At 35.2% G+C, this 22,491-nt stretch overlaps 1 protein-coding gene across 7 annotated transcripts in view; it reads left to right on the top strand.

Moving 5' to 3' along the window:
* GRIK2 (glutamate ionotropic receptor kainate type subunit 2) overlaps positions 1-22,491 on the top strand; it is a 642,939-nt gene that overhangs the window by 311,507 nt on the left and 308,941 nt on the right. For all 7 annotated transcript variants that reach the window (XR_010933794.1, XM_067702471.1, XM_067702472.1 and 4 more), the window contains one exon: positions 2,603-2,776. Coding sequence is in view for 6 of the 7 variants with exons in the window: in XM_067702471.1 (XP_067558572.1) it covers positions 2,603-2,776 (174 nt within the window). In the remaining variant the exon portion in view is untranslated. The remainder of the gene's footprint in view (positions 1-2,602; positions 2,777-22,491) is intronic.

Below are 22,491 nucleotides of genomic sequence, written 5' to 3'. Positions count from 1 at the left end.
GACTTTCAGAACATAATGGATTTTAAAATTAGTTTGCTGAGAAATCAATGTTTTAGAAAAGCACAAATTCTTATGTTGTTAGCTCTATTGACTTAACCGAAATCAGGTTTATTGAAGCTGCTCCTCTAGTAGATTAAATTTCCCATTCTGTTTTTGCATATGTTAAGTTGGATTTTTTTAAGTAAATATGATTTAATTTGCAATTAGCAAATTGAATGTTACCCTTATCTTTTGTCTTTACGTAACCACTACAGTTTTTTCTCAATATGTGTGAAAATCTGACATTCTTTTTTTTTTTTTATCAAACCTACTTACCCTTAGCTCTATTTCTTTACCAATACATTATCCTAGTTTTCCTTCCACTGTGAAACAGCTATCTGTCTCTGTCACTATTTCCTGCCCATCCCCCCAATATGAGAGTATCTCCAAGTTTGGGCATGTATCTTATTTTCTTTTTTCCTCTTCAATTATTTGCTTCAGAACTGGTATGTACTTACAGCTTCAATTACGACCTTTGTTCAAATGAGATCTAAATGTCTATCTGTAATATTCCTGAATTGTTGTATATCGCTGCGTTGCAGAACGTTTTCTAATCGTTGTGGCGTTAAGATAATTTCAAGTTATTTAAACCTTAATGTATTGTCCTCTGAAGTGACTCATCTTCTGACTCTTCCTTCAAAACTTCCACTGTCTCTAACTCCTGTATCCCCAACAAAATGCCACTGATTTTTTCTCCATAGTGTCTGTAGTATGCATCTTCTCCTTTCCCACAATGACCAGTCTAACCAATGCTCTCTCTTTGTTAACTCAAAAGTTTTCCAATTGATCTCTTTGCTTTTAGGAGTCTTGAAGTTACCAGATTAAATTACTAAAATTTAGTAATTGGTCTAAATTACTAAGTTTTAAATCTAAATTGATCACAATAGCTTCTTGTAAAAACAACTCTTCTTCAATGAAGATGCTTCACACAGTAGGTTGTATTTTACTGGTAAATACTAAGGCTAACTCTGCTGTATATCTGTATCACTTCCCACCAGGCAACTTTTTTGCAGTCTGTGAGAAACTTAGTGATGGGCTGGTGGAGAGTGAGTGGAAGCCTTCACTCGTCAGCAAATTATATTTCAATGCTGTTGAAACTCAGTTCTACCATAATCATAAGATTTTAGGGAAATCGAAAGCATCTCTTAATAAGGAAAAAAATGGAAAAAAAAACTAGTTTAGTATATGTAGGACTCATCTAGCCTATAATTGATGTCCTTTTCAGTTTGATTCTAACCTAACTTTCCTATTTTCTTTTGCCACTGTTCTCCCTCATGAATTCTCTTATAGCCAAACTGATTTAGGTCAGTCTCCTGAGTAGACTTTATATTTTCTAATTTTTGTATCTCTACTGACATTTTGGTTTCCTTTTGTCTTTTGACTATCAAGAGCATGGCCATTCTTTAATGGCAGCTCAGATCCCATCTGCTCTGTGAAGTTGTTCTTTACTATAAAAATTGAAAATCATTTGTCTTGCTTCTGACTCTTTGCACTTATCACTTGTACTCTTTTGCCCCTTAGCATATATTGTACTACATTTTATATATATATATATATATATATATATATATATATATGTAGCCAGAGAGAGAGAGAGAGATCATCTCCTTGGCTAGATTGCAAATGTTGAAAACTAAAAACCTAAAAGTTCCTTATATTTTTCACAGCACAGAATAGAGCTCAGGCCAACGTCAGCTTCTCTTCACTGAATTTTGCTTCTATAATCTAGTCGGTACAGCTGTATGAGCAAGCTGTGCCCAGGACTAATGGCATTGATCTTGCCCTGGCTCTCAGTAGTTCTCAATGTTGTCTGTAAGATCTAAGGAATAGCTAATGCCAACTCAATGGGGGCAAAAGTCCCACATGCTGCATGTTCTCATAGTGACATCCGACTGCCCCGACAGCTTTGGCCTCCTATCTCCTGGGCAAATCCAGAGCACTCACTATATATAGAGTAGAAAGGGCAACCAAAATCTGAAGTGTTCCTTATGGGGGAGTTGCTAGATAGGGTATAAGACAAAAGAACTACAAGAGTTCTTGTAACCAATAAGGCCAGTTTTGTTAACTTTTTTCCTCAGCTTTGATATAATTTTCATTAGTTAGAAGCTATATTTCATGATCTGTTTCTTAAAAAAAAAGAAGAAAGACAAAGCAAAATAACACAAAAATGGCAATAACCAGTCAAGGAAGCAAGACATGGGAAAACACCTATAATCAGTTAAATATAAAAGAGTAACGCATAAAATTTAAGGGCAAGCTATCCCTAACATAGAGAAGAAAGCTTATGCAAACCTTAAAGGTAGGTTGTAGAAAAGCCTGTTGTTCCACTGGTGGAACTGGAATAATATATATATGTACTTGTTTATGTAGAGTGTATATATATTTGCATTGGCAAAACATGAGGATAGTGTATTTGAATCTTGGTGATTTGTGATGTTTGAACATCACTTGAGACACAGTGGTGTTAAGTAACCTAAAGCAAGCAGGAATACATGATTATTTCAATTATACTTGCCTCTGAATATTCTCTCTTGATACTAACACAAAGAAATTTGTCTTTTAGGACCTCTTCGCTCTTGATGTAGAGCCCTACCGATACAGTGGTGTTAACATGACAGGGTTCAGAATATTAAATACAGAAAATACACAAGTCTCCTCCATCATTGAAAAGTGGTCTATGGAACGGTTGCAGGCACCTCCGAAACCCGACTCAGGTTTGCTGGATGGATTTATGACGGTATGAATACCCACTTAAAGATCAGTTTGTGTGTTTCTAAGTAATATTGCATAAATTATTGAGTCCTCTGGATCCAAACTTCGGTTTAGTTATTAATGTTAAAGGCATGATATCAGAAGTACTATTGCCAAAAAAAAAAAGTACTATTGCCAATAATTCAATTAACAATTTTCTAAATCAATTTTATGTGGCAAATTTAACTTTTATCCAAGTATCTCAAAAGCATTACAACTATTGTCAGAAAACTACAATGTAGGGGATTTCGCTAAAATTAATTACTGCTATATATAGGATAAATTAAAGACTGAAAAGAAGACATTAACCTGAAAGTTATCCTTCTTAACTACCAGTATATGATTACTCTTCATCATGTTGGTTTCTGATATCTGATGTCATATAAATGACTTACATCCCACTAAAATTTCCCTTGAGTTTACTCTTTAAGGTTCAGAATTCACCAATAATCACACTTGTTATTTTCAAGTCTTGGTTTTGAACCTAGAAACTAGACTAATGTTTAAACTGTAAAAGAAGGGTACATTTTATGTAACTTTAGTTGTTTATACCAGTTCTGCCAATGAAAATCTAATGCAGTGTACATACATAATTTAAAATTTTCTAATAGTTATGTTAAAAAACATACACCAGAAGGTAAATTTCAATATTATTAATTTATTTTATTTAACCCATTGTATCAAAAATGCCATTGTTTAAACAATCACTATAAAAATTATGACTGAAATATATTACATTCTTTTTTTCTGTTAAGTCTTTGAAAGTTGGTGTGCATTTGACACTTCACTTATTAGTTCAGACTAGTCACATTTCAAGTTCTCAGTAGCCAAATGTAGCTACTGGCCACCTTATAGGACCAGGTAAGTTTATGCTGTACTATTTAACAAATTATAAATGTCTGATATATTCTCATTCAATCTATTTTCTATAGACAAAGTTACTGCTGCAATTTAGTAAATAGCCCAGCACTTTGGCAATATTTACATTTCCTAGGTCATTAAAAAGTGTCATTCTAAGGCTTCCCTGGTGGCGCAGTGGTTGAGAGTCTGCCTGCCGATGCAGGGGACACAGGTTTGTGCCCCGATCCGGGGGAATCCTACATGCCGCGGAGCGGCTGGGCCCGTGAGCCATGGCCGCTGAGCCTGTGCGTCCGGAGCCTGTGCGTCCGGAGCCTGTGCTCCGCGATGGGAGAGGCCGCAGCGGTGAGAGGCCCGCAGGGCAAAAAAAAGAAAAAAAAAAAAAAGTCATTCTAAATGGAAATTTTATAAGCAGAAACATCCTCTATCCTGATGTGTGGAAAAGTTTTTTCTATTATGATTGTAATGTTTCCATTAATTGCTTCAATGGGGCTTCAAAGTATGTTTTTAATGTTGTAGCAAAATAAAGGAAATTTTTGTGTTTTTCTTCCCTTAAAAGATTTAGTAATACAAATTGAGTGTCTTCATAGAGACTGTGAAGAAATCATAGTTACCCTCTAGGCACCAACCTTCTAATGGAAAGGAAAAAAAAAAAAAGACATTTATTTTCTTTTAATGAGAAAAATAACCTACTAGAATTTGAAAATATCTTATATCCACATTATTGTTTTAAGGAAATAGTATGAGGGGAATTTTACTCCTGTGCATAAAAAGAGATGGTTGACTAGTTCTAGTATTTCAGTTTTACCTTAAGATATATTTGAGAAACTTTATTGGGAGGAAAATACATAAGTAACTTAAAAATGAAGATTTTTTTTTCTGAAGTACATCCAGATTAAAAATAAAATACAACCAAGAATAAATTACAAATATTATATTTCATTCCCAGTTTGAAGATGGTGAATCAAACTTTTGGAACCTAATAGACAATGTTATTTTTAAAAATTAAAACATATACTTCCTTTTAAATTGTTATTTTAATCGTGTATATATTTCTTCCATATATGCTTTCTAACTCTTTACCCTTCCTTAATTTCAAGATGGATATTGTCATTTGTTATTCAGAACCATTACTGAATGGTTTTAGGAAAAGTAAATCAATAGGTTTCATGGCAATCTTAATATTTTCATACTCTAAGTCTACCACTGATACGTCCAAGGATTAGTGTGCCCTTTTATATATCAGAATCACAAAAATTATCCAGCCTTACTTGGGTACTGTGTGTATTTCAGTATGATTCCTATGTGACTCTACATGTCATCCCTTGAAACTTCTAGTAAGTTAAGTAGACTATTGAAAGAGATAAATACGAAGGAAGATATATTAATTTCATATCTAGGAAGGTAGGGGCTCTTGGAAAGAATTAACCTTCATAAAATGGATCAAAAAAGACAAAAATCAGTTATATTTCTGTATACTAGGAAAGAATAATCTGCAATTTATTAAAATTTATAATTTTTATAAATAAATAAAATTCATTTTCTAAAATAACAACAACAAAAAACCCAGCTATGTGTCTACACTAATGCTAAATGCTTTGCATGCATCATTCCATTTAATCCTCAGAACAACTCACTGAGTTGGTACTATTATTATTCCCATTTTACAGATAGAAATATAAGACCTCAAGTGGTTAACTAACATTCCAATGTCACACAGTAAATGTCAGAATTTTAAATTGAACCTGAGTCTTTCTGTTATCCAAATTTGAACTCTTAGTCGTTATTTTTACCTTCCCCCATTAGCCACATAATTACTCCAAGTCCCAGTATTTACAATTACGGAGCACACAGGCCACTAGACAAGATGAGGACCTCAAAGTCAATCAAGTGTTTGGACTCTTTTCTTGGCTTTCCTAAACATATTCTTCTCAATAAAAGGTATATGCACACTAAAAAGAAAAAAAAAAAAAAAGACGGGGTGTTAGGATGAATGCAGGTTTAGGTTTTTTCTTTCTAGCCATGAGTCCAGTCCTCAATCCTGCCCTTCTTCTGAACTGACAAGTGATTTAGTGGGAGTGGATAAGTGATAGAACAAAAATGCACTGATGAGAAAATGATTAGCCTATTTATTGAAAATTCTGGGCATTGTGTATAGACCATAGATGTTGAAATCTTTAGAAGAATTTTTAATGCCAACACTCTTCTCTTTGTTATAGTCATGAAATACTTTTCAAATAGATCTCAAATAAGAAAAAGAAAAGAGTATAAGGGATAATTACCTCTTTATTTATATATCTTTGAGTTACTGCAAAATATGAAAACCACCAGAAGACTTACATGAGAACATTTTTAAAATGAATGACTTCATTTTTAAAATGAAGATAAATTTCCTTGTATGAGCACTTTTTGAATAGTTCTTATCTAAAAATGTGTGCCAGCTATTTATTTTATTATATTTATAAATAGAGCATGGAATACAAAATATTTTAGAAGTAGACATAAAGTTTGCCATTCAAATAAAGATTTCTTTTAAAATGGATGCAGATTGATGACTTTTTTACAATTTTCCGAAAGGAAAACTGATAATATCTTTTAAAAATTTCATTAGATAACATTATATAATGATATAAATGATTATATCTAAAATATTTTAGTATATAAATTAATTATTAATTATAAAATAGTGCATGATTATTATAAAATAAAACCAGTATGAGATCTGTTTAAAAATATTGGTATATTTATGCCTTGTATGAGTATTCTTTTTCTTTTCCACTTAAGATTAGATTGTAAGCATTTTCCCAGTTATTAAATGTTTAGGAAAAGAAATTAATTAAAGAAATTTTAGAAAATTTAGAAAATATTAGAAAATTTAGAAAGTATGTATATATATATATATATATATATATATATATATATATATTTCTGCCATGAATGAAGTAAGGAAGTTAAGAGGATTCTAGTTAGAAAAGAAAATAATTATAGCCTGGCATTGTAGAGTTGGCAACATTCCCTTTAGTCGATTCATGAGATCTCAGTGTTTATATATCCCTTGTTCTTTTTTCTCCCTATGGTCCCATTAAGAAATGGGATTATCAGCAAAGTCCCTAGTACTTGGAGCAAGACCTATTATCAGTATCATAGTCATTTGTCACTATGTAAGATCACAGTGCTTAGATTTTCACATTATTTCTTTATGTTTAAGCTATAAAAAGAAACAATGAATTGGATTCATAAAAATTTTCCTGGTTGAGTTAGCACCTAGGCTAAGTGTTTATCTGTTAAATGACTACTGAATACAAGACCATTTCTGCCGTAATTGTAGTTCCTTCTTCTATGGTCTGGGAACATCATATTAAAGATATTAATGCTAGTGGCTCAGTAAAATTCTTATCTTCATTTGGTATTAACCCAACCAGGGAACCAAGTCACACAATACATCCAAACCTGATCTCACTAAGAAGGAAGGAAGAAAGGAAGTCTGACCCTCTTCCTTCACACATAAGGGTTTTGTTTTTAACTCATATCACCTTTCTCGCTCTTTCCCCCATGCCCACACACTGCCATCCAGGTAGTACTCTAAATGCCTCCCTAGACATGAGCCCTTATTATAAAACCCTTTCCCTACTGTGCATTCTTTATAAATTATTCACATATTTCCATGCCCCTGGGAGTGGGGAGGCCCCCTTCGGTGAACATCATCACTGTCCTTTACCACGTGATCAGAAGGCATTTCTCCCCATCCTCTGACCAGACATCTACTTTCCCCAGGCACCGTTAACTATAGGGTGGGAATTCACTTTTTTGAATCCATCAGCGTTTGACAATGGTTACATTTATTATTGACTTATTGAGTTTGCAACAATCTGAATTCAACAGAATGAAATCAAGTAGAAACACCTCAAGGTAAATTTTAGGTTCAGCTATATCCTGGGACTCCTTCCCAGTGCTCCCATTATGTCATGCATCTTAATGCTAATGGACCTGTAATCCATTTGGTATTTTACAAATACCATTTTTTCTTATGTTGTTATATAATATCACATATATTCCTTGACAATGTAAATTTGCAACACAAATCAGTAATGACTGTTGGTTGGCTCTTTCATTCGAATTACTTTAGGGAGATTACCGTTTTTGGACATTTAAACTCTTCGAGACTTACTGCTCTCTCCATTTCCTTTCTCCTCTCTTCATATCCATCCAACGATCATCAAACACTGTCAAATCTACTGTATCAATATCTTGCTTAACTACATTCTTCTTTCCACCCCCAGAGCTATGCCTTGGTTAAGGACCCCATGGACCCCATGGTCTCTCCCCTGGCTGTTGCAATAGTCTCCTCACTGAATTCCCACTCCTAACATCTCTCCTACACTTACCTTTTTCCTACCATGAGCTTACCAAAACGTACTGATGACTCCTTGTCATTGAAATTTTAGCTCATTTGTCAAGCCTGCAAGACCTTCCATGATCTGGCTCCTGCTACTTCTCCAGCCTCGTATTTGCCTGCTCCCTGCTCTTTTAAGCCACCCATCTCACCATCTCACCCTGGCTGAGTCAGCAGTACAGATGCACCTCCTCATTTCAGCGCAGGATGTTCCCATTGTCTGAACCACTTACCCCTGTTTGAATGTCTGGCATATTCCTACTCGTGCTATGATTTTCAGGACTTATGTACCTTTCCCATGAATTTGCTGAGTCCTCCAGACATTTTACATGTGTGCACCTTTTATTTATGCACTTTATATATAACTCCATGTTAAAGTTTAACTCTGGGACTTTTGTTTGTCTTCACACCCCTTTCTCAATAGATTGTAAGCTCTTTTGAGGCAAGAAGCAGGTTTTGTCATTCTTGAAGGCCCTGGACCTAGTTCAGTGCCTGATGCAAACAAAGTAGGGGCTCATCATGATGAAGTGACTGCCTGATTGAATAAATGTGTGTGTTAATTTATTTTAATCATGCTGCATCTGTGTTCTAATCACTAGGCCTTCTCATTTTCCCAAATATATTCTGGGGAGCTTTTTTTATTTACCTACTTGTATTTTATTATCAAGATATCTAATCACTTAGCAAATACAATTAGGGTAGTCTCAATTCTTTGTTAGAAAAATACCTTAAAAGACAAAAACTTAGAAATGCTTTTGATTAAATAGTGAAAGTTTAGTGAGTTAGAGGAGTAGTTCCCATTCTCTTTTGCAAAAGAAGGGATAATGTTTATAAGGGAGGTGAGTCTTTAAGTGTTTAAGTTCCAGTGTCCTCCTAACATTTATTTATAACAACAGACCATGGCCCATAAACTTTATAATTTCTTTCCTCATTTGATTAACTTAAATTAAAAGATAACATCTAGTATATACATTCCCAGCAGGGAGTTAGCTCATGTACTAAAGGGGCACAGTGATCACTCTGCTACTGTACGAAGATTTACCTTTAGAAAAGTCAATGAAAATAGAACCATAGAGAAATAAAGTAGGACCAGGCAAGGCTGTCATTTGCTGCTAGAACTACAAGTTTGCCTTAGCTGCTGTCTGCCTGTCTTAATTAGCTGGAGCCATTTTATTTGATTCAGTTGAAATGAGAATAAAAATAAGACTTTGCCAGACAATGGGTCAAACTAACTTGCCATTTTTTAATCAATAAAGGCATTTTGAAGAAGGTGGTTTTATTTCATGTGCCACTAAAACATCAAAAGTATAAAAAGTAACAAAATAATGAATTATCCTTTCTTTGATCGATTTTACTCATGAGTATGTTGTACACATTACTCTGAATTTTATACCAGGCACTCAGGATTTGGTAATGAAGTCAGTACCTCTGTTTCCTCACAGAAGTTAGGGAATTAAAAAAATCAGGAAGACAGTGAATGTCTTACTGATCACATCTCACATCTTTGTCAGTACAAAAGTCATATTCAAACTTTAATTTCATTTTAATTTGGTGTTTCTTTGATTGTTCTAGTTCCTAAGTCTTCCTTCAAATTCTTGTTAAAATTCCTTGTTTTCCATGCTGTTTTGTGACAGCAAGGACAAATATATATTTACCAGGGGCTTTACATAACTTCTTGGTATTCAGCTGAAAATGTATAACATTTCACAAAATTTATTCACATAATTGCTACTTTTATTCTTATCTTTACCACAGAAGAAATATTTTGGGGTCTGTATTATAATCAAATATGGCAGAAATATTTGCATAAGATGTTTCAGGGTATATAATGAAGTCATAAGCACAACATTCATTACATTTGTATATGATTGATTTAATGAATAGTAAAAGGACATGGAGTATGTGGCATGAATAACAGAATGGCACTGTATTTCTTCACTTTACCTACCTATTAATCTTCCTTGATGTACTAAGCTGCAAGTTGAATCTGAATATAAATAATTGAGATGACCTAGCAACCTCCATGTTTCTTTAACTTGGAGCATTCCATCTAAATGCCTTTGCTCATTGGCAGATTAAGCAATCAGCATTTATCTAAAGCTGATAAAAAGATGGAATTTCCATTTTAAGTAACTGTTTCTTACATGAAAGATGACAATTGCATTGAAACATTTCCTTCATAATCATGTGTTTTTTTTAGGTCAATTTTAAAACTTTTCATTTGGCAAAAGTAAGGTTGAATCAAAAGACATTTTTTACCCCTTCTACCCTGAAAATCAAAATTTATCTTTAAAGCATTGATTTCAGATCATGAAATAAAAACTTGTAAAGAATTAATACATTTCTGCTCACAATTTTCCTCAGCTTCTTATATATTTAATAGCTACGTAGTTACATATGTATGTAACCAATCCAAGATGGTATGAGGAAGTCTAGGTAGATGAAAATTTGTGCTATTTAGGAAGGAGGGCCCCTCAAGTGACAGTCAATGACAAGGACACCTAAAGAAGATGATGCCAATGCTCTGGCAAGAAAGCAAAGTTCAACATTGCAGAGTCTAGGAATTAGCAACGTTCTGAGATTTAGGACTCCACATCTGTACTGAGCATCAAGATAGAATTGGTAAGAGTAAGCGATGAATGTAACCTTGAAAAAGCAAAATGTCAAGCAGGCAGTAGAGGTAAAGAGTCATCAAACTTGGGAAAGCAAATACAGTGCCCAATACAAAGGGAATACAAGGTGATTAAGAAAATAAACAATGGATTCTTTTACTGGAGCTGGCACTCAGGTTAGAATGGGGCTAATGGCAACTTTGACATAATGTTCAATGTCCTGGATTAGAGGAATAGATTGGAAAACAGTGGGAGATAAAGCTGGGATAAAATTTTTACATATCAATTAATAGATTATTATAAATGTGCAATATTTACCATATAGGAATTCAGAATAAAGTCAGCTTGAAATTGCTGGACTTATTATTGGTTGGAATTATTTAAAAACAAAGTAAGAGATGACATTGTGGCCTATAAATAACAAGAAAAAAATATTATTACTCAGATATATATTCCTAATAAACAACAGAAAAGTTCTGGTGAAGGAAGGTTAACATTTGCTATAAACAATAGTACTTTCTCTTCATTGGATCTATTTCTAAAATAGAAAGAAAGAATGGATCTATTTACAAAATGTACAAAACATGTTTTATGGCTATTCTGCTTTCAGAGTAAAATACTCAGAGCTAAGCTGCATTCTGTAATTGGGAATAGGATGCAGAATGAGAGGAAGTAGACTAGTCATAATTACTATCAAAACTGTATGTTTTCCTGTATTAGTCCATTTTTATTCATAAGTTTAGGAACTTATTTTAGGCATTTTATTTTTTATTTCCATAATTTTGGAATTTATTTCCAACAGATTGTTGAAATATAATACCAGATAAAAGATATCTTGGCCTTACTAAGTCCTTAAATAAAATAAATTTTAAAAATAATAAATAGTATTGTAAATTTTCATTTATGTATTTTATATAAAAAGAAATAATATAAAACATATATTTATGATCTATATAAATTCCTATTACTTTAGCTGCTGTTGTGAGTAATAAGCTATTTACTAAAAAGACAGTGGTACTGGCTACAATACTAATAGTATAATTAGCATATATAATATATGATCTCAAGTACTAAATATATATAAGAGTTTGACAGATTTTTATTATTAAACATAACTATAAAATACTTATTTATAAACACATACATTTAACTATAGATTTTATTAATTTTGGACTCAATACTTCTGCCAAATTTTAACAAATTTTCCCTCTTCCATACTGTGATTTATAACAAACAAATTGCAGCTTTCTTTTGTCATGCTAAATTTCAGAAGAATTTTATTTAAAAATTGAGAAAGCTGGAAAATATTTCAAGTAAATCAATAACTTGATATATAATAAAATTTATATTATATATAATAAACAATTATAACTGATTTTTTCCATGTAAATATATACCACAGTAGATGTTCACTCTTTTTGTTTTTAAATTACCTACCTCTGTATCTTACCAATGCAGAAATTCTCTCACTTATTTGATCCAAAGAATTACCTGACTCTGTTCTTAGAAATAGGAGCATACACATATATTAAGTGTGTATATTAAGGACCCTAGGATATATAGGAGTCCTAGGAAGTTTGATCCAAGCAATGACTCTCTATATAAACTCTGAATCTAGTTCCTATTGCATGTTACCATTTGTATTGACAATCTCTATTACAAAATAACCTAATTGTGAAATGTATTTAATGTGTACTATATCTTAGAGCTATTATTGCCTTGTAACAACATCATGGGGGCAGTTGTAATCCTCATTTTATAGACGCAGACACATAGAATAGGCAAATTATATATAAAGGAAGATCCCTGGACTATAGTCAGAAGCATATAAAAGGATCCTTAAGCATCCAAAGGTAAAAGTTAAGCATGATTAATTCAAAACCAGCAAATAAATGTTACATGTATTGCTTTTTCTTCAACTTTAATATATAGAGTTTTACACCAATTTTGGGTGAGGTGGTGAGTAGTTGGTCTACCAAACCCTTTTATTTCCTTCCCAGATTAAACCAATAAATAGGGAATACAAGCCAGCATCTGAATCCCATTTCCAATCCTTTCTAATGCTGTTTCTTTAAGCAGGTTATTTAATTAACCTCTTTGAGCCTCACTTGTCAAATAGAAATAATAAATTTTAGTGTGTTGTCCTACAGATCGAAAGGGATAATGAATTAACATATAAGAATATTGTAAACCTACCTGGCTTTTTATAATTATAAGCTATATTATTGCCTCCTCTTAAAATCTCAGTGCCTTATAAATGTAAAACAAATTTTGATACAGGGCTTATAGCTTAATTAATCCAAACATATTATTTCAGCATCTTTTGTCATCTCTTATATGCAGTAACACTGTAATAGATATGTAGTATGTGTGTGTGTTTGTGTGTCTGTGTGTGTGTGTGTTGGATGGTTAATTGATATAGAAACCTTGAAAAGCATTCACACAGAATCTGCTTAGTACTAGAATCTAATAGTCTTCTTTAAAAGTGAGCCCAATCTCAATAATTTGAAATGTGCTATTAGAATGACGTATCCCTATTTAACAGATTTTTTTTCTCTTTTTTTTAACATCTTTATTGGAGTATAATTGCTTTACAATGGTGTGTTAGTTTCTGCTGTATAACAAAGTGAATCAGCTATACATATACATATATCCCCATATCTCCTCCCTCTTGCTTCTCCCTCCTACCCTCCCTATCCCACCCCTCCAGGTGGTCACAAAGCACCGAGCTGATCCCCCTGTGTTATGCGGCTGCTTCCCACTAGCTATCTATTTTACATTTGGTAGTGCATGTATGTCCATGCCACTCTCTCACTTCATCCCAGCTTACCCTTCCCTCTCCATCTAGTTAGAAGTTTGTGAAATTGTATGTGCCATTTATTTTTTCTCAATGTTAGGTAACTTCCTCTTTAGGTTAAGAAGATGGCTTGTTGCACACAGAATTATAGGATGGATTTTTACTTGAGTTTTTTTTTTTTATGCCACTTACAGAAGACTATAAAATCTATTCTATTTTCATCTTAGAACAAGAATTTTGGAATCAGAATCATCTGTCTGTTGAAACCAAGGTCTGCTTAGTACTTCTTTTATAAACTTCTAATTATTTAGCATCTTTGAGCCTCAATTACCTCATCTATTTAAAGGAAATAGTAATGCCTACATCATAGAGTCACTATGAAGATTAAATACATAACTTTTATACTGCTCAAAGACTGTGTCTGGCACATAGTAAATCCTCCAAAAATGGTATTTGTTTACTTCAAGGCAAATACCATTTCTGTGCTTTAATGTAAGTGCTATTTCTGTTCAGGGTAAAAGTTCATCATTCTCAAAGAGTCATTTGATTTCCTGTTTGTACAAGTGTAACAATTGAATTAGGATGCAACTATGTAAATACTACTTTTAAAAAAAATGTCAGAGTAGGTAGCTGCTTACTTTGATGCTCTGGATGAGATTAAGTGAATGAGTGACATGAATCATCACTAGTTTTACTACCAAATTGTTGATGTTCATCTTATCACACTGATACCTAAGTAATTGTGTTTACATTAGAAAGACAATTTTTTTAAAAAAGTGTAGCCTATACAGTTTTGTGATATAAAAGCCTAAGAAACAGTCTAGGATCTACTCTGATGCACTAATTTCTAAGATATGCTTGGCCAATACTCTTTAAATCAACATTAATAAATCAAAAGAATATTTCAGACAAAATGAAATGACGAGTTTTAGGGTGAATTTGCCTAAGGGATATTAGGAATTCTCTTGCTTTATTATGCAGAGAGGAAATATTATGTTGATCTTTCATTTGCCTTTCTAAAAGAATTCATAAATATTTTATTCATTAATCTTCAGAATACCCTGTGACCAAATTGAACCAGAAGGGAAAAGTAAGTTGTTAAACAGAACAGATGTTGAAATGTTATTTCAATGAAGGAAATCAGTCCTTCATGAAAAATTCCTGTATATTGTTACTCATTAATACATTCTCCAAATAGTTCTTGCACACCTACTATATGCAATCTGTGTTAATATATCATGTGGATGATGAAAATATATATATACATATTATATATTACATGATGTCTGCACCTGCAGAATTATCAGTTAAGTAAGGAAAGTAAAACATTGCCTTAAATAATAATAATAAAAAAAAATGCTGACCTGTAATAAGGAATATATTTAGAAAATAGTGTGTTTGGCTGGGAGTTTATCCACCTTTTGTTAAGGATGTAATTACAACTTCACATAAAATTGAGAATGGTTACGTGCCCAAGTTAACAGGAAAAACAGTTCCCTTTCTTTGTAGTTCCTTCACTGGACATTGTAAAAAATCCACCATCCTGTGATAAATGCAAGAAACTCAGAGGTTTCATCAGGTTGATCAGGCCAATTGACGGAGCCATAGGCTCCACTGTAAGATGCTCCACTCAGATGTGCCCTGTTGAAGCTGGAGAATTCCATGGCTGCTACCCAGTTTGAAGAACTCCAGAAAGTGGTACCACAGTTCTGGAGCTGCTGCCATACTTAGGGTCCTGGTATTTCTTCTGAAAACATGGCTGGCAAATGGTCATCTCCATCCACTCATGCCTCTATTGCCTCTGGTGTTAGGGGCCATTTGCCAATTGTCTCTCCACATCCTGTCTAATCACTCTGGAACAAGGGCTCCACTGGAGCAAGGGCTCAAGTTCAACTTGGCCTAGATTCCCACTATTTCAGCTTTCAGCGTTGCAGTTATTTAACTCTTTAGTTTACACAATAAGCATGCACCTGGGAGCCTGCCCGTATTGCCAGAATGACTGAGTTGACAGCCCCTGTCAGTAGTCACAGGCTGTTTGCAGACCCAGCCCTCCGCAGTGCTCTCAGGCCTTGTCTAGACTGGGGCCTCTCTCAGCTAGGAGTGTTTCCTCACATTTGACGGCACTTGGACAGCCTCCGGTCCCTCAGAGGGGTTCTGGTTTGGGGTCTTGATTGTTTTTCTCTTAGGAGTTTCCTTGACTCTTTTGCAAATGTACTTCCTTCCTTCCCAGCAACTTTCAAGCCCCTGGTAATGTTAAGGAATGGAGAAAAGAGTGGTCTCTGTAAAACCAAATGCACAGTTGCTATGGCTACCACAGAGCGGTGCAGAGTGGGCTTTCATCTACTTAAATACATTTTTTAAAAAGGTCACACAATGGATCTACTCAGAACCAGAAAATCTACACCAAGAGAATTTGATGTTTCTATCTTTCAACTTGGAGCTAAATTAATAATAAACATAATAATAATTATTATTATTTTAATTAGTATTATTTTTCCATCATGACCAAGTACTGGACGCCCCTGCTACTTTGTTGTAAGAATTTGTAACAGTGGTGTCTTTGGGAAGTTTGGTGGGATTGGAAAGGGGGTTTGGGGGAAGGTAGTGCTTGAACTGGATCTTGAATGTGAATTTGAACACAAAGAGCTTTTTTTTTTTTTTTTTTTGGCGGCACACGGGCCTCTCACTGTTGTGGCCTCTCCCGTTGCGGAGCACAGGCTCCGGACGCGCAGGCTCAGTGGCCATGGCTCACGGGCCCAGCCACTCTGCGGCATGTGGGATCTTCCCGGACCAGGGCACGAACCCGTGTCCCCTGCATCGGCAGGCGGCCTCTCAACCACTGCGCCACCAGGGAAGCCCCACAAATAGCATTTTGATAAGACTAGATGAGAGCAGGAAAGTCATGTTGGAAGAAGAGAATGGGAAGCCACTAAATGTTTTAGAATAGGACTGTGCAATAAAAGTACTATTGACCATTTACCGTGTGTCCACTCTTTGGTAAACATTATGCGGTTTGTGGTAATTGTGTAAAGATGTGCTTGCCTCACACTATCTCTAATTCTTACCAAAATGATGCAAGATGAGCATTATTTCTCACTTTACAGATGATGGAACTGAGGCTCAAATATGTTTAGTATGTTGTCCAAGGACATTCAGCTCAGATGGAGGCTGAGCTTTAAGTCCAGACCTTTCTAACTTGATAGCTCGTGCTCTTCCTGCCCTACTTTGTTCCCCCAAAGGCTCATCTGGTGGCTCTGTGCAGGTGCATTAGACTTACTGCAGTGCTGGGTGGGAAGCTGTCATTCAAGTCGGCAGTAAGAATGACTGAAAAGTAGAGCAGAGAGGTCTCAAAGGAATGATTGAATGGGAAAGCCTTTTCGAGGTCGGAAAGAAGAATAAGGAGACAAGAGACGCTTTTCAGCTTTTCAGCTTTCCAGCTTAGGTGACTGGGAGGACAGTAGTGCTTTTAATAAAAATGGGCCTGTCGGGCTTCCCTGGCGGCGCAGTGGTTGAGAGTCCGCCTGCCGATGCAGGGGACGCGGGTTCGTGCCCCGGTCCGGGAAGATCCCACATGCCGCGGAGCGGCTGGGCCCATGAGCCATGGCCGCTGAGCCTGCGCGTCCGGAGCCTGTGCTCCGCAACGGGAGAGGCCACAACAGTGAGAGGCCCGCGTACCGCAAGAAAAAAAAAAAAGAAAAATGGGGCTGTCTGGAGGAGGTGGTGGTGGCTTGGAAAGGGGATGATATTGCTTACAGACACATAGAATTTAAGATGATGAAAGAAGGACCTGGCAAAAAGTTGTAAGCTGCAATACTGTTTCTCATTGCAGTAATGCCTCAGTTTCTTTTTCAGAAATAGGGGGAAACATCCTAGTTCTATGGGTATATGTTGCAACCCAAAGAAAGGGATCTAACCAACTTGTTTGGCCACCTCGACTAAGCAACCTTGGAAGTGAGAAAATTTAAGTCATATTGAATATCAGTAAAGAATTACTACATCTTTTAGTGCCTTTGTTTCTCAGTAGTCCAGCCAGAACAGCCTAAGGCTCTACAGCCAATGTGTCTCGGCTCTTAGGAATGTGCCTTGGGAGAAGAGATGTTAATTTGAATTCTGGTCCTGGCTTTCAAGGAAAATATTACCCCTGTTAAATGTTGCCTTTAAAAATCAGCTTTTCAGACTCTATTCTCAGCTTTTAAATATTTATTCCTCTCTCCAAGTCCTTTACTTTATCAAAAGGAAAAGGGAAATGAGTAAGTGATAAATTAAAGACTGTGAAATACCTCTAAAATGTGAACTTCTCTAGCCCCTAAGGCAGGTGCACATGAATTTAACTGACAAAAATCATACCCAGTTTTCCAGATTTGAGAGCCTGCTACACTAAAATTTAAGTAAATTTTAAGTAAATTTGAAACAATCAAAATCACAATAAGGTAAATACAGATGTTACTCATTTGTTCACTTTTAAAAGCATCATGAATATTTTGAATATTTAATATTATTTAAATTTTTTTGAATAGATTACGCATACTGTAAAAAATTTCTAAACTTAAAAAATATATATGAATGAAAAGTAAAATATCCTGTTCATTAACACACCAAGCAAAGAGAATGGCAACCAACATTTTAGGGATGGGAAGCTCTCTTAACTTACCTTCCCTTAACTGATTCATGAAAGTAACCAAAGCTTTCTATCTATTGGCTAAAATAAACTGATGTCCATAGCAGCCTGGAAACTCACCACTAGTAGGCTACCCTATCATGCTTCTGTATTTTGCTCCCACAGTTGGGTATTCTTAAAAAAGGTCATTAGTGTTTCTTCCAAAACCAGTTTATGCTTGTTCTACTTATTAATGACATAATTCAATTAAATATTACCTCAAATAATAAAATACAAGGGCACTTTCAATTAAAAGAAACCAAAACTGGAAATCATGGATATCCGTCTTATTTGGGGTTTATGCAAAACAGAAGAGGGATTCCAATCAAGAGACTGATGAAAAGGGTGTCAGCTCTACATCAGTATATTAGGGATAAATTTACAGTTAGATGTTTTACATTAAAATGAATTTTAAAGTATATATTTAAGTATATATTTAATCAAGCATCTTAATTAACTGGCTAAATATTAGCTTTGTTTGCTTTGGAAAACAGGTCATCCCTGTACTTATTTATTAATTTTTCTACACACTTGCACATATTTTATTAGAAATAAGATCATACGGTATATGTTTGCATAATGTTTTCTTAAAGTTGAACTAATATTTATTTAAAATCTGCTGTGTGTGAGGCACTGTTATTGGCATAGGGATAGAGTGATAAACTAGATGAAGATGAAGTTTACCTTCTATTTGGCAAAGAGGAGAATAAATGAAACAAGTTAGGGGAAGGGGACAGAGAATGATGAGGGGTGGGGAGGGCTCTTTAGCTAGGGTGTTGGAAGGAGATGATGTGTGGGATAGGCCTAAATAATGAGAAACATGGAGCCAGGCAAAGATTTCTGAGAAGCACATCCTAGGCAGAAGGAAAAACAAGTGCAAACTCCTTGAGATGGAAACAGCAAGTTGTATCTGAGGGAAAGAAAGGTGACCTCTCAGTGTGCTGGATGATTTAGAGAAAGAGGGGCAATGATAGAAGTTTGGAGAAGTGGTCATGACACATAGCATTTAGGTCATTGAAGGACTTGGGAATTTGGATTTTGATCTAATTGCAGTGGAAGCCCTGGAGGACTTCAGTGAGGGGAAGGCTATAATATGATTCAGGCACTGAGAAGATGCCTGTGGCTTCTGTGTCTCATTCAAGCGGGATGAGTTAGACAGCTGTTTTAGTAATGCTGATGAAAAATGCTGATGACTTGGACTCAGGTTTTAGCCATGGAGCTAAAAGTGGTGGAATTTGAGATATAATGTGGAGTGATGTGAACAGGACTCATTAATCGGTAAACTAAGGGAAGTGAGTAAGGTAAGGAGGAAGCAGCACCTGCTGTCAGTGTCTTACCGATATGCCTCCGACTTTATGGTTCAGGGTACCCAGAAGACTTGTAGCTGCCAGTACCTGCTTCTCTGTGTCTAAGGACTTTTTCCAGAAAGAAGCTCTGCTCATATGTCTAGCAGGCTAGGAGTACTGGGTGGTTATTCCCCTCCCCGATAGCCCAAAGAAGCCCTTAACCAGTGAGAATGAATGTATAAATAGCCCAGCTCTCTCAGTCTTGGAGCGAGATAATTCTGAGATGTATCCTTTATATAATTTCTCAAAATGTACCTGTGAGATCGAGCTCCATTTACACGTACGGTAGCTGGCTTACCTCCCACTTATTAGTTGCTTTCCCTTCCCTACATCACTTCTTCCCTTCCTTACTGGTGGTCTCTACAACTCCCAAGTAAGCATTTTCTGCTGAATCCTTGTCTCAGAGTCTGTGTCTGTGGGAACCCAGACTGAGACAGAGGACTTCTAGGTTTTGAAAGTCTGAAGTTGATGGAAATGGGGCCATATACTAAAAATGGAGAAGAAGAGTTAAAAAGCTGATTTGGGGGTGAACAATCAGAATACCCTTTGATGCACTGTATGAATTATTTATTAGATATTCAAGTGATATTTTTTTGTTCAATATTGTATTGGTTGTACGTTAACAGTGTCAGACACATAATATGCACTCAATAAATATTTGTTAAATGAAGGAAAGAATTATTTGGGGGAATACATGATTTTGGAATGGCAGATGTTTTATGAAGCTAAAACTTAGGTGAAAGGTCAGGATTGGAGTACCGATTTGTGAGTCAGCAGGACATAAATAATATATAAAGCCAAGGGACTGGATAAGATCATCTAGGAACATAATGTGGACAGAGAGGAGAAGAGTGCCAAGGACTGACCTGAAAAGTAAGGAGCCAGCAAAGGTGATTGGAGAGAGGTGTGCAGTAAGGTAGAAGGAAAACAGAGAAGAACCTGATTTTGTGGAAGCCTAGAGAAGGAAACATTTTGAGAATGACAATGGTCAGTTGTGTCAAATCATGCTACTAACACCATTCAAGTACGGCAAGGTTAGAGAGTTGGTCGTTAGATGAAATACATATGTACTCGTCTTTGCAAATGGGTAATGGACTTAACTGGTCACTAGTTACTGGGAAATTTTCTTTTAATGTCCATCTCTTTTTATAATAGAGCAGTGTTACCTTACAGGGAATAGAAAAACCTTTAGAAACAGATTTTATAGAAAGATCTTTATAAAACAGAACTAGTAACAGTTAATGTAAGAATTTGCTGTTTTCATATGCTGCCAATGTAAGACAGCAGTTATTTATGATTGCCAACAAATGACAAAGTTAAATGTAGTAAAAAAAATATTTTGCATATCAATTAGTTTTACCATCTACTTTGATTCTCTTTAAATATTAAATATTGAATATACAGTTCTTTAAACTGCATTGTTTGTTTCTTTAATGAGCTATCTAAACTAAATTCTTTAAGAAGTACAATAATAAATAGGAAATCAACAGGGTTAGGAAATATATAAGGAGACGTGCAGAATTCTAATCTTCTTGCTGGTGTTGTATTCAATATTTTGCCTTCATCAAAACGTACCCACAGGAACACAGCTGGACAGAATATCTTTCTGTGATCTTTAGTAACTCTGTAGTGCCCCATAAATGACTCAGCTACAATCAGTGAATGCGCTTCAGGCCTTGATTTTTGTTTTTAGTTCAAAGATGAACACCATGAAGACACCACGCAGAGAGAGTTGTCATGTGTTGTTTCAGATCTTCTTTAGTAAAAGCTGAATTTTCTTGTTTTTGTTCTACCAGATATCTTCTATGCATATGATAGTTAAAAAAATAATAAATCATTTTTGAATATATTAGAGACTATTAACCAGAACATGATAACATTAAAGTAGGTGTCCCCACCCTCTAAAAACATAATACCACCCCAACACTTGTCTGTCAGCATGTTTATCGTTCAAAAATTTTATTTTCTCACATTGTTGTATATTTGCAAACATCTACCTGTACTACACAGAACATTAGTTTTTAATTTTATAATTAAAATATATCAAATATTGTATCTGTTTTGGTCCTCTATGAAGCAAATGCCAAGATATGATTAGATGTACAAGAGATTTATTGGTAGATATGCCAGTAAAGGATAAAGAGGGAGGAAGTTAGAATATTTGGAGAGTCTTCAGACCGAGATGCAGGTCTGAAACTTGAAAGGAGACAGGGAAGTTAGGATTGGATAGGAAGAACTTCAGACTGCAATGCACAAACTCTTAGCTGTGCTGAAGGGGATTTCTTTAGCCAGAGCTTCCCTCTGGATTAACTTTGCATCATGCAGGAAAGGCATGGGTCTATGAAGCATGCCAAGCTCGGCCTTTGGCTGTGAGCAGCCCAGCAGAAATATGTTTTAGTGAACACAGTGGTGCATACAAAGGCGCAGAAGCTGAAGGCTGTTAAACAGCTCCGTTCCCTGTAGCAGTTTGTCTTGAAGGAAGATTTGAGCAAGGGATCTCCACGGCCATTACACATACAGATATTGAGCCTTTTAGTGGAGTTATTGTCAAAGGGATATATAGATTTTCTTTCTTATTTTCCTTAGTTTATAATGCCCATCCTAACCAACCATGAGCTATAAGTGTTATCAGGTGAGAGACCAAGGATGGACTGTGTAGCTCCATCATGGTCTTAGATTAAAAACAACAACAGTTAAATAAACAAATAAATCTAAAACATATGTCCTGATTATAGGACAGTATAGGCTTATATATGTTTGCAAATAAATAAACATGTTTTCATTTGACACAATACTGTTAACAAACTAATTCAAAATTGTAAGAAGATTATTATATTTTATTGAGGAATGCCCAGCAGTGTTCAACAAAATAGGAAGGGAAACTTGTAAGTAAGCATGGAGAATAGTACAATCAGATTAGAAGGCACATAGATTTAATAATGAGTTAATTGAGAATAGCCATATGACTTACAAATGCATTAAACAAATTTAAAGAATTGTGATAGTATCATCCCTCTGAAATGAAAACCCCACAGCAC

Source organism: Pseudorca crassidens, chromosome 13 (assembly GCF_039906515.1).
Source record: "Pseudorca crassidens isolate mPseCra1 chromosome 13, mPseCra1.hap1, whole genome shotgun sequence".
NCBI classification, from domain to species: domain Eukaryota; kingdom Metazoa; phylum Chordata; class Mammalia; order Artiodactyla; family Delphinidae; genus Pseudorca; species Pseudorca crassidens.
This window is presented reverse-complemented; position numbering and strand designations above follow the sequence as displayed.